Below are 15826 nucleotides of genomic sequence, written 5' to 3'. Positions count from 1 at the left end.
TGTATGCTGAATGTGTAGGTATTGTGTGGCAATAGCTTGATGTCGTCCGTAAACTTGGTTGTCAAGCTGTCAAGCTGTCAAGTCAAAGTTCGTGTCTTCTAGAACCGAGAAGGTGTTAAGACGATGGTGGCAAGATGAGGTCTTATAATGGTGAGCTAGTTCTGGAGGGGGGTGTGGGATGAAGAAATAATATATGAGATCGGGGTGGTTTGCACGGATGAGGCCAAGACCAGTGTTCGAGAACGAGGGGGGAGTGGGTGCATAAGCAGTCCAGCAGAGGGAAGCAGGAGAGAGCAGGGGATTATTAATGTACATAAAGATGAAGGGCTGCGCGGCCCTCTCTTAGCTGTGAGTGAACTGACATGGATGACAAGGATGACGGGTACATCAGGTATGCTGACAGGGTTCAAGGGGACCGACAGGGGCATGAGGAACATGGGGACTCGAGACTGGGGACTGGGGTTGAGAGCACAAGTACTTCTTGTCGCGAGGCGATGTCTGCAGGTCTCATGTACTCGCTGAGTGTGTGTACCCGGCAAAGCCCACGCGCCGGGTCCAACACCTCTTCTGGATGGAATCATACCGTTCGTACAGTACCTTGTCTGTATGAATGAATCACTTTGCGGCGTTCGATTTTGCGTATTGGTGGTGGTGGGTGTGTGGGGGGGGATTTAATGTGGTATTGGACGGTGTTTAAACGGCCTCAACAGTCGGTCTCTTAGTTATCCCCGAGAGCGCGCAAACTTCATGATGATTTTCCCAAGTAGAAAAGACTGTGGACACCTCGTTAGGGCCAGCCAAAAGATTCTTCATGACATGCAGCAACAACTTTGTTGGCCTTCAAAAAGAACCTCTGCGGCCGCACTACGCCTTTGGCTCCTGCGTCGATCTTCTCTCTGCTGCATCTCAACATGATTACTCCGTTGCGGCCAGGGTAATTTGATCCGCTGCCGTGTGAGGCTCGATTCGTCAGGATGTGCTCATCGACGCAAAAAAAAAAAAAAAAAAAAAAAAAAAAAAAGGGAAACCATTAACCAAGACCAGAAATCGAAAGAAAGTGGAAAAGCAGGGTGACAAGGGAGATCCCAACGTGGAGAAGTCTGAGGTGCTTGCTCGCGATCAGAAAAGACCAGGATGATCAAGGTCGGAGACAATACGGGATGTTTCCGATCAGGGTGTTCCCGCAACCGAGAGCCGACCGAACTGGGAAGTAGTGTCGATATATCATTTGAGAGAAAGAATTCAAATACTCTTGTCGAAATGTGTCGCCGGCGGTACTTGTCGCTGTGTTTGAGCAGATTTGCAGCTCAATTGCCCTTTGTGCGTCTGACATGCCTCTTGTGGTGTTCATGACGATTGTTGGTGATGTTGGGTTGGTGATGTGCTGCTGTGCTTCTCGAATTCGAATTGTGAGTGGCTTGCCCTAGTGGGGGTTTCTCTGTTTCGCTGGCTCGGTACGGGTGGGGCCTTTCCATGTCGTCCTCCCGGAGCTCGTGTGTGCCAAAGGCCGACCTCCGAGCCCTTAACGGAAGATATTGTGTGCATTTTCCCACATGGCGGACGAGGGGCTTGTTCTTGACTCGATCCAATCAACCGCTTGGCTGTTTCATCCCGACTTGTCACGATGCATCTGAAAGCTATGGAAGAAACCTAGAAGACCCGAAACCCGTCCACCAGACGTCCTGCTTCTTTTGCAAGCACCAGGGCCCTGTTAATCGCGCGAGAAGCAGTCGGATCGGGGTTGACAGCCCAACTCTCGCCGAATCCCGACTGGAACAATGTGGTTACCAAATAACAGAGTTGAGCCTGGCTGACCAAGCCATCAAAAAAAGTATTTCTCAAGTAAAAACAGCCCAATTATCAGTCACTTATCAGATCGGTGATGCCCCTTTTCGAGACACGCCTTGGATATGCTTATGGGCCCACTGGGAAGTCCTCTAGATACAGATCCTGCTGTCCCCTTTGTTAGAGTCCGTCCCCGTATGAAAGTGCCCAGATGTATCGGCAAACTCATAGCTCGAGCATCGCCTTGAAGGATCATGGCGAAGAGCTTAGCTTCAGCAAAGCAGGACCTAGGCAGCCTACTATTTCGAGAGCGCTGGCTACCTTAAACTGGGGTCGTTACCTGTCATTGGCCTGTCCAGCATCGTCACATTCCTCGGCCGCATCCTTAGCCTTGTGGGATACCTGTATCGGAAGGAGGCAATATAGCAGGGTAGCACGACATCTTCCGTTTTCGTTGGTCAGACTAAGACAGACTATTCACACCGCCCAGGGGTTCTCCTGTTCGCCGTTATTAGGGGACAGCGTTGCAGTTGCTGACGCTCACCATAAGGCGGTCACTCGGTATTGTAGCCACCGAAGCTGGTAGATATCACCAAGTCTTGTTTCGTCTTGGCCTCACCCGTGCCTTCCTGAATCTCGGCATTGCAACAGTTGGGTAGGGTACCCACCATAAACCAGAGACAACGATAACAATGTCGCGATATCTCTGGTCCCCGTCCCCGGATCCTGGCCCAGGGCGCGGGACGCCACAGCCTTGTCGATATTGCATTGTCCCCCTTGAGCATGATGTCCTTGCATCTCCAGGCCCAAGGGATGAGTTGACGGGCCTTGGCAATTGCTTAATTGTCTTTTGTAGAAGAAGACCGGGGAAACGGCAACCTAAGATCGGGGTTCAGTACTAATCTGCGCGATACGAGGGCCTGTGGGACTGCACTACAGGACACTAAGTTGGACCAGCAACACCATTCGCTCCTTCGTGATTGGTGTCATGAACCTGAGTGATTTTGGATAATGGTAAAGATGAGACTCGTAAGGTGAGGGGTAATCTGCTCAAAAGATACCCTGAGATGGGAGCAGAACCTGCCGATCGATGTGGCTGGCAACTGTTCCCTTCGCACTTAAGTGCGAGCGTACAGCATGAGTCAGCCCTTCAGGGCCCCAAACATGTTTGCCGGCGCTGTGAAACGTCGAGAATGGTATTCTCCGGCTGGCACATCCGAGTGTTTGAGATACTGATGGAACAACGGTTGTCATACAACGAAAGTCTTAGCTGTTGCCGCTATGGGCACTGATAGCGATTCATGATGTGAAGCGTATATCTGTGCAACATGGCATCAGGCAAAGATCTTCGACCTCCCCCACATCCTCATCGCCGTGTTGAAAAGAGCAGGATTTGGCCCATCGATAGAACTTGAAGTTATGCCGAAGAGCGAGCGAGACTTTACCGAGCCTCGAAGCTGTATCGAGTGGAGAAACATCATTCTCGTGGCGTGACCATCCCTGAAGAGCGAACCAGCGAACGTGAGAAGACACCGCCTATTCATTTGAACGGCCGAATTGTAGATCGTGTTGGAAGTATAGTGCAGGATAGACTATCGTAGAGTCAAGCGTATACGTAGAAAGTTTTTCGCTACCTTCGAATACAAAGCAAATTACGAGCCGTCATGATCCTCGGAGCTGGCGCCGACGCGCCAAATTCTTTTTCGCATAGGCTTGACGTCATCCCGTCTTGGTGGGCGTTAGCCGGTAATGCTTGGCACAAACAATGCCGGACCCACAGGTAAAGCCAAGCATCGGCCATCTGAACTGCATCTTTCAACACCGTTCGGCAAGCCCGAGACAGCGAGTTTCGACATCGCCAAAATCCATGGCAACAATGACATCTATCATCGGAGAGACAGTTTCGCCAAGGACACATGCGAGTAAGATTCCCATGGCTCCCGCCTGCCGTCTCTTGGCAGAAACACGCTTATCTGGGGTCATACATGTACATGTCCACTCTACTGCTGTGCTATGTTATTTATAACAGATGCCAAGCTCATATACTTCCCCGGGAAACGTCCAATTGCAGAATCGTTCCAGTCTGAGGGCCTCTTTGCTGGTTCAGTCAGTCTCTCAGCCAGCCATCAAACTGCGCCTTCGCTTCCACGAAGCAGGGAGAAGCGAGATCCAACATCCTCCATACCGATCACAGTATGCTCCCCATGAGACAAAACTCCACGTGCCAATCTTCAGAAATCTCATCCGCCTCACTATTAGGTTGCTTGCCTATCCTTCCTCACCGCCTACTCTCAGCTCCCAATATCAAGCCAGCCAAACATTTTCTGGGGATGATCTACGACAGGATCTTTCTACACTCATCCCTAGCTACCCTAGGTACATTCAACGTTTTCTGTACCTACAGAACCCTCGGTCGTGTCGAGGCTGAGTCTGCACGCTATCGGCTTTCCATCGGCTTCACTCAACCCACAACCCATACAGCAAGGGCTACCCCAGCCAAACCCTCACCACGATCCCCCATATCCACCACAACCACTACGCCCTGTGCAAAAATTGCCTCTTCCGGCCCTCGGAAAACATCAGAAACAAACAGGCAAGGTGGCCGAGCGGTCTAAGGCGCCACGTTAAGGATCTTCCCTTAATCCACACTTGGATACTTCTCTTGAGGAAAGCAAACAAGTTCCGTGGTCTCGAAAGGGGCGTGAGTTCGAATCTCACCCTTGTCATTTTTAGCAAAGCAGACTACATGTCGGAAGATAAATATCTTTTTTTTGTGTGTTTTGTGTGATGAAGTATGAATATCTATGGCGCTATTTTGAAGGTAAGGGATTTGAACACCTTGGCTAATAGTATGGGGATGTATTGAGAATGCTATGTGGCAAAAGTAAATCGAATGAAATCCAGGCAAATCTTCAAAGCAAATTCCGATGGTATAAGATGAGAATGAAGGAAGCGATTTCTGTAAAGAAGAAAAGAGGATAAATGGTATAGCAAGGAAATATACAACCAAACGTAGAAAACCATCATCTCCAACGTGATCTCATTCAACCTTATCATCCTGCATTCAACAGCTCATCACGTCTCTCTCACTTCCGATGAATATCGACCCTCGCAATAACCTTTTCCGCATCAGGCATACGTGTGATGCACAACGCCCTGCAGAAAGCACCCCATTCATCCTTGGTGCCCTCCTTTACAGCGTCGCTCAGATCCTGACCATACTGTTCCCTAAACGCCCGCTTCACCTGCTGCATGTGATTGGCATCCCAGTGATACCTCACCAACCGCGAAATCAACAGCTCCTTTCTCAGCTCGTCCTTCTTGGACGCCTTGAGCGCGTGCTGGAGCAACATGGCGTCTCTCATGGGCTTGTTGATCACCCCGTTGAGGATATGCGCTAGAACCTCGCCCTATATTCGTCACGCGTCAACATCATGCTCAAAACTTGCAGGACTAGAGAGAACTTACCACCAAATTCCCACTCTTCTTCAGCGCATCCTTGGCAAAGTTCCCTCCCCTACTAACTTCCCTATAAACCCTCATCACCTCCCTCAAATGCTCCTCCCCCCTCCCCACCACAATCTCCAACATCTTACTCTCCCCGCCCTTCTCGCTCTTGACAGCCTTGTACAACTCCCTAACATCCTGCTCCACCAAATCGGCATCAATCCTCCACCTCCTTTCCCTACCATCCCAAACATCCTCCTGCCTCCCCCCCTCCAGCACCATCAACACCGCCTTCTTAAACTTGTCCTCCCTCAGCTCCGTCCTCATCGCCCTCGTCAGAGAATTCCCATACTTCTTGTCACTAAACCCGTCCTTGATCAGCCTAATCTCCTCGTTTGACCTCCCCATCAAACTCTCAATCAGCAACTCCCTCCGCGTCTTATCCCCATGGTACCAAAAATTAGCCCAGTAACTCTCGCTCTCCCACCTGCCGAGCGCAGTAGCGTAACACGCCTTCATCAAGTTGGGATCCTCATCCTTGAGCCTGGCACGGATATGTTTCGCAATGTTGACTCCCTTTCTTTCCGTGCCGGTTTTGACAAGGCGCTTGTATTCCTGGCGCAGCTCCATGATTTGCTCGTGGGACATGCCTGGCAGGATTTCGATGAGGGGTTCTGTTTCGGGAGGGCGGCGGTCGCCCTTTAGGGCTTTTGCCAGCCTGGCAGCGTCGTCGACCGGGTCGTGGAACCTCGCGCGTCGTTTCTTCTTCTGTTCGGATTCAGAGTCTGAACCGAGGGGGGAGAGCGCTCGAGGATATGATGTCCGGAGAGGAGGCATGAGCAGGGGGAGGGCATGGTGACATGGATTGGTACGTTCCGTGGTAGGCTTCCAATAGCGGGGAAGGGGGGCGGAGGAGAGGGAGAGGGAGTGGTGGGGGCTGTGGACCGACAGGGTTGACATGCGATTCGTTGGGGGCAGAGGGGAAGAGGTTCGCTTCATGGCGGATTTCAAGGGGGATGATGGGCCGGGAGAGGGGGAACGGCCGGGGCGAGGGGCAGGTTCGAGCGAGGTGCCGTAGCGGTCTGTCTTGGAGACGGAACCATACTCGTAAGGCCTCGGCTGGGCGTAGTTGAACGATGGTGCCGAGGCAGAAGGGTTGGGGATCGGGATCGGGATGGACTGGGGGACAGGAGCATCATATTTGGATTGCCCCGGCAGCTTCCCATAGGCGAGATCATCCTGGAGCTTGTCCTTCTTCTCCTGCGGCGGCGCTCCTTATCGGACTCCCTGCCGAAAGAATCGCGGGAGTCTCTCGGCGAAGACGAGGGCTCGGCGGTTCTGATCTCAGGATATCTCCGTCTCTGGCTGTCGCTGTCCGAGTCCCGGTCGCGGTCTGCTCTTCTACCGCTATATCGACCATACTCAGCTTCAAGAGGATCACCATAGATATGACCCTGTCCCTGGAGGTTCACCACCGAGGGAGGTCTCGCGCCGTAAAAGTCCTCATCGGCGGCAGATCCCCACTGTGAGAGCCGTTCATACTCGCTGTATGCCGTCACCGTAGAGGGTGTGAATCCGCGGTCGGTAGAGCTGTACGGTGATGCTTCCACCACATCGGCGCGCCGGCCCGGAGAACGGGACCGGGCGCGCCGGCCGCCATCGTCAACCTGCAGAGACATTATTATGTCTTGCTACTTCTGGAAGTAAGCTCGCGGCTGGCTTGCAGCTGTGAGATGCCGGGTTTGAGCTTTCACACGGCAAACTGTTTGTCGACCCGGAGTTCGGATGAGACCCAAAAATGCGGGGTGAACCAAGTGTGAGTTGGTCTTGGCGTAAGATACAGGTGACGCGGTTGCAGCAAGCTTCGGACTTGACTTTCTGCAGGAAGAGAAAAACCGAATTCTTTTTATCTGAAAGAAAAGAAGAGCAAAAAGATGTTGGTCGGGGGACGGCTGACGGATGAGGATCAGGGAAAGGAAGGCTGAAGGCCTGAGGCAAGGCATGGGTATCAAGGGAGGGGGGTTTGTGCTGAGTTGGGCTTCTGGGATCGCTCGTGATTGGGTTGAAAAGGCTGGGCTGCATGAGAGTTCCATAAGCCATGAAACATCAGTGGGCATTTACCACGCCGCTCTCTCTGCATCCTGACGATAATCAAGAGGTCTTATTCGCCGATGTATTCGTTGGTAATCTTAATTCTCACACTCTGCATTCCCGAGCTCGACTTATGCAATGAATACAGTCAGTGGTGTCGACTTGCTCATGAGCCGCTTGCCGATGTGGCTTGTGATCACAGCGAACAGCCTCAAAGATGGAGTTGCAAGGGCTTGGCGATGGAATGCTTGGCATCACGGGGTAGGAATGATCAGTCGGGACCTCCGAACCCCGCATTTCCGGCGCCGATATGCGAGAAAGGCGGATCCCGGGGCGGCCGGCTCAGCCTCCATGGTCCTTGGCACGGGTGTAGAAGCCGCACTTAACGTCATAGGATGTCTAATATATCGCCCTTTGAGATAGGTAACTTGCTCTTTCAGATCTCCTCGAGGCGGGTGAGGGATGGAAGCGGAACAGGTTGGGCTCGGCTCGTTGGACTGCAGTGAGGCCTTCTGGAGCTCACATCGGCCCACTCCTGAGTGACCATACGGAAATTGCACACGTGCTCGAGTGTTGTTGCACAAATTGTTCGGTAAACAAGTGCACGAGGGAGCCTAATGATAATTATATTTTTTGCGAGATATATTCAAGTAAGCAACACCTGCTCGGTTGCCAGACGAAGGCAACGGAACATGAACATGCCCTATCAAGTCCTCACGAATGTTGGTCTTGAGGCCATTCGTTGTTGGTTCTGATGATATGCTGACACACAGTCGAGCTTCAGGTTGGCCTAATAGCCATCAGAAAAGAGGTATCGAGGCGAATTTCGAGCTATGCTCTGCTCATCTTCACAGCAAGGCTTTCTTCTCATCCGACACATCCTTGGGGACATCCGGAGCAGCTTCTGACTGGATTGAGCACACCTCTCGAATTGGGCTCTCTTTTAACCTGATCGTGCCTTGCTCTTGTCTATCATGTATCGTTAGTGAAGCCCTTCCATCCATACTTTGTCAACTATGACTTACCTCCTCACATAGCTACCCCAAGTCTCCACCATTACCACCACAAGAAGGAAAGAGGTTGCAAGATAGATGATGAGCATATCGTTGTTTTCGCGTAGTAGCCTCCCATGACGACACGGCATTCCTGGTCGGGCGAACGACGCAAAGGTGGTGATATCGACGTCGGTCTCGGTAACCTCCAGCAAGTCCTCATCGCCCAGTGTCACGACAGGCGCATCCATTTCGTCCTCCCATGTTTCCGCGGCAGGCCGGTGTTTTGTGAGCGGTCGCAACTGCGGTGAAGCGACTTCTATTGGTGTTTGCGCAGATCCATCTTGACTCCTCTCGGAGATAACACTGGAGAGCTCGCTCGACCGGGACTGGAGGACAGTCACCACTCCATTGGCAGCGTCCGAGAAGATTTCCAATCGTTCCTTCAACAAAACAGGCACAGGCGAGCACGTCGCCATATGCGCAAGGCCAAGCACAATGTACCACCTCATTTTGATATGCGACCAAGGTGCGACAGTTTAACTCGGGCAAATCCAAGAACTCACGGGTTGGTCGCTCTTGCGTCCTTTTAAGGAGCACCCCGGCGACAAAGAACAAAGAGTGACGTCGGGCTTCGAAACCGAGGGGGCGGTAGTGGAATAATCCAAACAAAGGAAGGGGAGCAGGAGCTTGCCGAGGCGCAATGATGCGCAGCGATGAGGAAATTCGAAAGTCAGTGAGGCCGGGTAATTGGCAGAGGCAGGCCCAGACAGCTGAATATGCCGAGCGCAATATGTTGAAAGACAAGAAACACAGAGTACAGATGCTATGCAGCAGGCTAAATGGAGGAAGAGCAGAAATTGAGCTTACAAACGCCGTTACACGGGAGGGGAAGTCGGAGAAGCTGAAAAGGACGGCGTGTTTGGCCCCGCGAAGGTAGTGTGGGTGGTTGGGTCTTTATGAAGACGGGAAGCCACCACCAAGCAGGGCATTTCACGATAGCGTCGAGCTCACATAGGACGACGTCCATAAGCAGGGCGCACCAGGCCAACAGGCCCTGGGGGCCTAGACGCCGCCATGCACCCGGAGGGTCTACACCAACCGAACCACTGCGCCGCAGTGCATCTCAATCTGCTCTTGGCGCCTGGTCCAAGGCAGGCAGTCTGTCGTGTATCGGATTTATACTGTGGTGACCACCTCTTGGAACAATTTGATGATGCGCTGACTTGTTGCCAGTCGGCCGTTGTGGGGGAAGGCGTCCAACGGATCCCCAGCCTTTTTTTTCGCGACCATTATGCCACCGGTGGGCAAACGGCGAAGCCGATCATGGAGTGGCCCACGCTAGAAAATGGCCATGTGCGAGACGACGGCGACGACGAGCGAGAGAGTTGCGTGTGCTGAGACAAGCTGTGAGCGGCACGTTGCATGCATATCGGTAGGTGCCGGAAAAGATTGGGTCAACTTGGCAGCCCTGTCCTTCTCGTCCTTCTCTTGGGGGGTGCTGAAAAGGGAGGGGGGAAGTCGTAGCGACACAGAGAATCTCGTATTTCAATAATCGGTCGCCGTTCCGGACCAACGACCCATCATACGAGTTACCCAAAACGACGCCGTTTGACCATCGTGTTGATTCTCCAGCAAGCCGCGGTTTATGCGATCTTTGTCTTGGCTTCGTGGGGGCAAGTAAGTTCTGCATCTTTAGCTGCCCCAGTCGGTGTTTCAATGGCTCTGAACTGGAAGCAAGGCGCCACTTGTATAAAAGGCCCGTCTGCATCTGTAACACGAGCTTCTGAGCTGCTGATGGCCCACTTTGACAACGGATGCCTCCTACGCTCATCCACGGCCGTTGAGCTAGAATAGGGTATATCCATCGCCGAGAAATGCAATGAATATGCAGCCCCTGAAGACTTACATCTTCGCCGCATCAATACGCATCCAAAACAGCGGAACTCGTTGGCTGGAGCGATCGAGGCCAACTCCTAGAAAGCTTGACGATGCCAGCCATGGCCCGGATGCCGCTCGGGAGGAGAACAGGAAAAAGCTTGACTGACCCCTTCATGCATGAGGTACACCTTGGGTGGTTATCAGGCCTTTTTCTGGGTTACACAGGCGGTCCGAAGGCGGGATCCTGGTCCTGTGCCTGGAAAGGTTGCATGCTCAATCTTTGAAGTGAATGGAACCATGAAAAGCTCCAGCTGTTTTTGGAGATATGTTGGTGACGATGATCATTGCTTACGCGTCGTAGGAGTCGCTCATGTTAAATCGCCCTGATTACCCATGTCTGTGGGAGCATGCGTACGTGTACAGTATGTCCAGAAAATACGACAAGCAAGGGACTGAGTGATGACAGAAAATTGAACTCTTTCTCCTGAGGTTTGATGTGGTCAAGACGGAAGGTGGATGGCGGGACCTGACAAGGCGTGCCCCTTGAGGGCCCCACAAATCAAGAAGTGGCCCAAGCTTTTAGCGTGCTCGGTGCCAAGGAGCAGCTATTGCCTGCCACACGCCAGTGCAATGGCTTGCCAATGCGGCTTTGCTGCTGGCGAACACATCAGATTCCTCCCCTACATGTTTAGCACTGCTGTGGCATTCATCGACAATATCATTGTGCATATGGGAGAGCAGTGACTCCACCCCATGGCCCCTCCGTCGGGCCTCCATCAATCGGCCATTCCCTCCGACTTTGAGAAGCCCTTCCCAGCCCTGGTGCGCTCCTCGACCGTCCCAGCGAGCCTCAAGTCGCACCGCGCCGACCCATCCCATCTGGCCCCCGAGGACGCATATACCCCTATTTCACCACCCAGACAGCCTGGCCTCTTCGATACCGGTCTCGATACGCGTCCACGGCACATCAGGCGTAATGACACGAGCAGGAGTCGTAGTAGAAGGCGGAAGCGCTTCCAGAAGCTCTTATGGGTGAAGCAATCATGTGCGCATACTGGACACCGTTCTCTTGTGGTTGCTCCTGACCTAACACGAGCGCATTGCAGATCCCGACAACTATACCGACCAAGCGACCTTTCTCGAGAACCTACAGCGCAACCCACGGGTGCAGCCGTATGACTTCTGGCCCCTGGTCGCCGATTCGACTGTCATCTTGCAGCATGTCTGCTCCGTCATAATATTCATTGTTTGCTTTGTGGGCATATTTCAGGAGAGGGTGAGCCCCGTGTCGGTAGTCGGATGGGGGAGCTTTGCGACGTTTCTCGGTTGGCTGCTATGGGATTGGTGGATGACCCAGGAGGACCAGACCGGTGCTGGCGAAAGCGGTGACATGACAAGGAGCATGCGGGATGGGCGAATTTACAGAGAATACCGACCCCCTCGGCGACAAGACTCTTTACCTGGGCCAAGTCTTCACCAACCATTGCCGAATAACATCAGCACAGCTAGCATATCGAGCACCTCGAACCTACCATCAGCAGCCAGCTCGACTACCAATCTCCTCCAATACAACCACCGACCAAATCCGACACCTCACCAGCATCATGATAATACCTCTCACAACTCAACAGCACCTAAGCTCCTGACTCCAGGACACTCACACTCGCGCTCTGTCTCCTCAGTTCACTCGGCAACATCGCAGAACAGCGCCAATTCCCCAACCAGCACCAGGGGTCCAAACCACGACTCCGACCCAGACTCCCTCCCCAACACACGCGCGTACCTTCGCGTATCAACCATCAAATCCGCCATCCTCATCTACTTCACCTTGCTGGGCTTATCCCCCATCCTCAAGTCCCTCACCCGATCCACCTCCTCCGATTCCATCTGGGCCATGTCCTTTTGGCTCCTAGCAATCAACATCTTCTTCTTCGACTACTCAGGCGGCACCCCCTCCCACATCTCTGGCCCGCACAAAACCAAGAAAATGCCGGTCGCTTCCTTGTCAACCAACGCCGCTCTCATGGCGTCCACCGTCCTTGCCTCCCGCCTTCCCTCCACAGGCCAAGTCTTCTCCCTCACGCTCTTCAGCATCGAGGTGTTTGGCCTGTTTCCAGTTTTCAGATCATACGCTAGGCACCGAAGCTGGCGGTATCATTTTCTTTTGACTGTGCTGTTGGTTTTGGGAGCGGGGGGTGGAGTGGGGATCATATTAGGGGAGGCACCGGCGACGTCGTGGCCATGGAAGAGAGGACTGGCCGGGATGGTGATTGGGTGTTTGATCAGTGCGGTTGCGATTGGGGGGTGCAGTTGGTGGTTGATTGGGATGCAAAAGTACAAGAATGAGATTTATGGGCCGTGGGATCCGGCGAGGCCCATTATTATCAGTAGGAGGCATTGGGATGATGATTAGATAGAAGGGATATGTTGGTTGGGGGAGTAAATATTTGGATAGAGATGAAAAATAGTAGACTTTGATTTTCTCGGAATGAATGCTGTGTGTGTGATGGATGGCCCTTTACATTTACTCTTGTGCATAATTGTGAGGTTATGCAGTCGAATCTCATGATGTACCAAAAAGGTATCATGATAATGATGAATGAACATCAAAACATTGGGGCCGAGCCAGGGCTCGAACCTGGGACCACTTGCAACAGCTTATGAGAGGAAATTCCCAAAGCAAGTATGCTACCACTACACCACACGGCCATTTGGAACATTGGAATTCTTTGTTTGTGTGAGATGTGGCATCAGCTTATTGGATTATATGTGGGGAGCTCTCAGCTGAGGAGAGGAGCCATGCCGATAAGGGGTTGGATGCTATGGGGGCACGGCAGGTGAGTCAAGAGGGGCAACAGACATACTGAGACAGAGTTGTTTTGATGAGTGCCGGCTGTGTAAAACGCATAAAATATATCTTCTATATGACATATAAAGTAGATGAAAGTTGATTGACCTGGGGGAACTTGTCCCTTCTGATTTCAAGTGAAGGGTTAGGGTTGATCATATCTTCGGATGAAAGTGATGTTGAGATGTGCTTTGTCAGCACGATCACCGCCCCACCCAGCCGATTGATTGCCCCTCACTCATTCCCCTCACAAGTTAATTCCGGTGCTAAACTCCGCATGATAGCGACCTCCCCAGAGCCCAGCATCCGATTTGTCCCAGCAATGTCGTCACTAGTATATATCGGCCGGTGTTCAGTGCGGGAAGGGTGGGTGAGATAGCTTGTGGCTCTGGTACAACGGCGGCGAAGTGAGGTGCCATGCCCGTGTCATCCATTCAGTCAATGAAACAATTGCTTTGCTCTTTTCTTCATGATGCGCTTTTGATAACTCGTTTGCTTGTCACGAGTGATATTTCTTGCTTTTGAAGAGCGATCTGTTAAAGCGCATTTGAACTACCCCTCGTGGCTTATCAATCGACTTGCCTCTCACCACAGCTGGCTTCAACCGGTCGAAATACAACAACACTTTGTACTTTCAGCGTCGACGTTTCAACAGTTTTTCAGTCTATCACAATGAGTAGCGACAATTACCGCGGTGACCCCAACGATGGCGGCCCACTGGATTCCGACGACTGGACCTCCTACGTTCCGTATCCAATGCATGAAGCTACTCGCGAGCGGGTCGAAGACGGAGAGGAACATGACCAGGAGTATTATGATGAAATTTTGAGGGAAGAAATGGCAGAACATGAGCGGCTTCATGCGTCCGGCGATGCGGAGGGACTCGAGTTGGAGGTTGTATTGGAGCAAGTTCCGGTCGGTAATGAGGATGATGAGGATGATGAGGATGAAGAAGAAGAAGATGATGATAATCAAGCTACTGCCGAGGAGAGGGAGGGGGGTCAGCTACTGAGGAGAATTGTGAGACTTGTTGGGAATGGTGAGTGTTGACTGGGGGTGATTGATGAGACCCGGCTGACGATTTGTAGGTGCCTCGGGGGCAGTTGGGTTGAGCCAGCGACAGATTCTTGCTTTGCTGAGAGGGCATGATCTCACGGACTTGATTTTTGATGATGCCGAGGTTGATGAGATGATGTATCAGCGGCGGACCAACAGACAAGACCCGGATAGGTTTCCCAAGGTACCGAGTGAGGAGGGGAGGAAACTGATGGAGTCGGGGGCGTTTGGGTCGTTTGATATCCGTGATCGGAGGTATAAGGATATCTCGAGGAGGATTCTCGATCGAGAGCTAGGTCTGGGCGGCAAGGCTGAGCAGCTGAGGAATCGAGGAATGATGCTGCAACAGATGATACCGGTATCCAAGCCAGAGATGATTATCCATTACGACGATCCCGTTTGTTGCGGCCAGTTCTCCGACGATGGCAACTTCTTTTACACCTGCAACAAAGACTTTAAAGTACGGTTATACGATACCTCGAATGTTTACGACTGGAAGTACTACAAAACATTCGACTACCCGTTTGGTCAATGGACGATGACCGATGCCGACCTCAGCCCTGATAACCGCTGGCTGGCGTTTACGTCGTTGCAGCCTGAAGTTGCGATTGCTCCCACCGACCCGAAGGATACCGGCGATTCATACACACTTAACTTTGCCGGAGGGCACAGTCAGCCTGGGTATGGTGGGAGCTTTGCCATCTTCTCCGTGAGGTTCTCAGGCGATGGGCGTCAGCTTGTCGCGGGCACGAATACCGACTCCGTGGTAGTGTATGACATCGAAACACGCACAACACTACATCACGTTCATGGGCATAACGACGATGTGAACGCCGTTTGCTTTGCCGACAAGAACTCGCCTCACATCCTGTACTCCGGCTCAGATGACTGGTAGGTTTTCTTCTTTTCTGCACAGAAAGTCTTGAGATGGTAACTGATGCCATGTCTCTATAGTACGATTAAAGTATGGGACACCCGTTCCATTGGTGATGGCCGCCCAGCCGGGGCCTTTGTAGGACACACCGAAGGCCTTACCTATATCGACTCCAAGCAGGATGGTCGTTACATCCTTTCCAATGGTAAAGACCAGTCGATGAAACTGTGGGACTTGCGCAAAGCAATGTCTACCTCCACCTTCCTTTCAACAAACCCAACGGCCATCACTCAATCTCCAGATTATCAGTTCGACTACCGCTGGCAAGAATATGACGACTCACGATGGTATCAGCACCCGCACGACAACTCAGTCGTGACTTTCCGTGGACACAAGGTTCAGAGGACACTCATCAGATGCCACTTTTCGCCACCCAACAGCACAGATAGTCGATACGTCTACTCTGGAAGTGCAGATGGGCATGTATACATTTGGAACATGGACGCCACACTCGCGAAGACCATTGACGTTCAAAAAGCCACAGAGCCAGCCACTGGAAGCAACGCGAGACTCAGGACGAGGCGGTATAGATTGCATAGCTTCGAGAATGACTGGAGTACTATTGTGAGAGATGTGGGATGGCATCCGAATGCGCCGGTACTGGTCGCTAGTTCGTGGAATGGCTCGGCGAATGATACGGGAACGGCAAGCGTGCATGGGTACAACGAGGCTGACGATGATGATGGGGAGGAGAGTGAGGATGAGGGGATGGCAATGGGGAGAGTGGTGGATGAAAAGTTAAATGCCCCGCGGGTGGCTACTGGAGGTTGGAGGCAGAGATATGATATGTAA

At 52.3% G+C, this 15826-nt stretch overlaps 4 protein-coding genes across 4 annotated transcripts, besides 2 other annotated features; 2 read left to right on the top strand and 2 right to left on the bottom strand.

The window, feature by feature from the left end:
* Nucleotides 1–4377: 4377 nt before the first annotated feature.
* Nucleotides 4378–4511, top strand: a tRNA (tRNA-Leu).
* A 360-nt stretch (nucleotides 4512–4871) lies between these two features.
* On the bottom strand, nucleotides 4872–6231 carry PODANS_1_17530 (uncharacterized protein; the record flags this gene model as incomplete). Its single annotated transcript, XM_001907168.1, has 2 exons — nucleotides 4872–5195; nucleotides 5254–6231. The coding sequence occupies 2 exons, from the start codon at nucleotides 6229–6231 to the stop codon at nucleotides 4872–4874; spliced, it is 1302 nt and encodes a 433-aa protein (XP_001907203.1).
* A 1940-nt stretch (nucleotides 6232–8171) lies between these two features.
* Nucleotides 8172–8827, bottom strand: PODANS_1_17520 (uncharacterized protein; the record flags this gene model as incomplete). The annotated part of the gene is made up of 2 exons (XM_001907167.1): nucleotides 8172–8292; nucleotides 8349–8827. The coding sequence occupies 2 exons, from the start codon at nucleotides 8825–8827 to the stop codon at nucleotides 8172–8174; spliced, it is 600 nt and encodes a 199-aa protein (XP_001907202.1).
* Nucleotides 8828–10949: 2122 nt separating this feature from the next.
* PODANS_1_17510 (uncharacterized protein) lies at nucleotides 10950–12609 on the top strand (the record flags this gene model as incomplete). Its single annotated transcript, XM_001907166.1, has 2 exons — nucleotides 10950–11241; nucleotides 11303–12609. 2 exons carry the CDS (start codon nucleotides 10950–10952, stop codon nucleotides 12607–12609), a joined length of 1599 nt encoding a protein of 532 aa, XP_001907201.1.
* A 204-nt stretch (nucleotides 12610–12813) lies between these two features.
* Nucleotides 12814–12905, bottom strand: a tRNA (tRNA-Pro).
* Nucleotides 12906–13716: 811 nt separating this feature from the next.
* PODANS_1_17500 (uncharacterized protein) lies at nucleotides 13717–15826 on the top strand (the record flags this gene model as incomplete). Its single annotated transcript, XM_001907165.1, has 3 exons — nucleotides 13717–14083; nucleotides 14133–14991; nucleotides 15055–15826. 3 exons carry the CDS (start codon nucleotides 13717–13719, stop codon nucleotides 15824–15826), a joined length of 1998 nt encoding a protein of 665 aa, XP_001907200.1.

Source organism: Podospora anserina, chromosome 1, assembly GCF_000226545.1.
Source record: "Podospora anserina S mat+ genomic DNA chromosome 1, supercontig 4".
NCBI classification, from domain to species: domain Eukaryota; kingdom Fungi; phylum Ascomycota; class Sordariomycetes; order Sordariales; family Podosporaceae; genus Podospora; species Podospora anserina.
The sequence above is the reverse complement of the archived record's forward strand: the minus strand, read 5'-3'. Positions and strand labels throughout refer to the sequence as shown.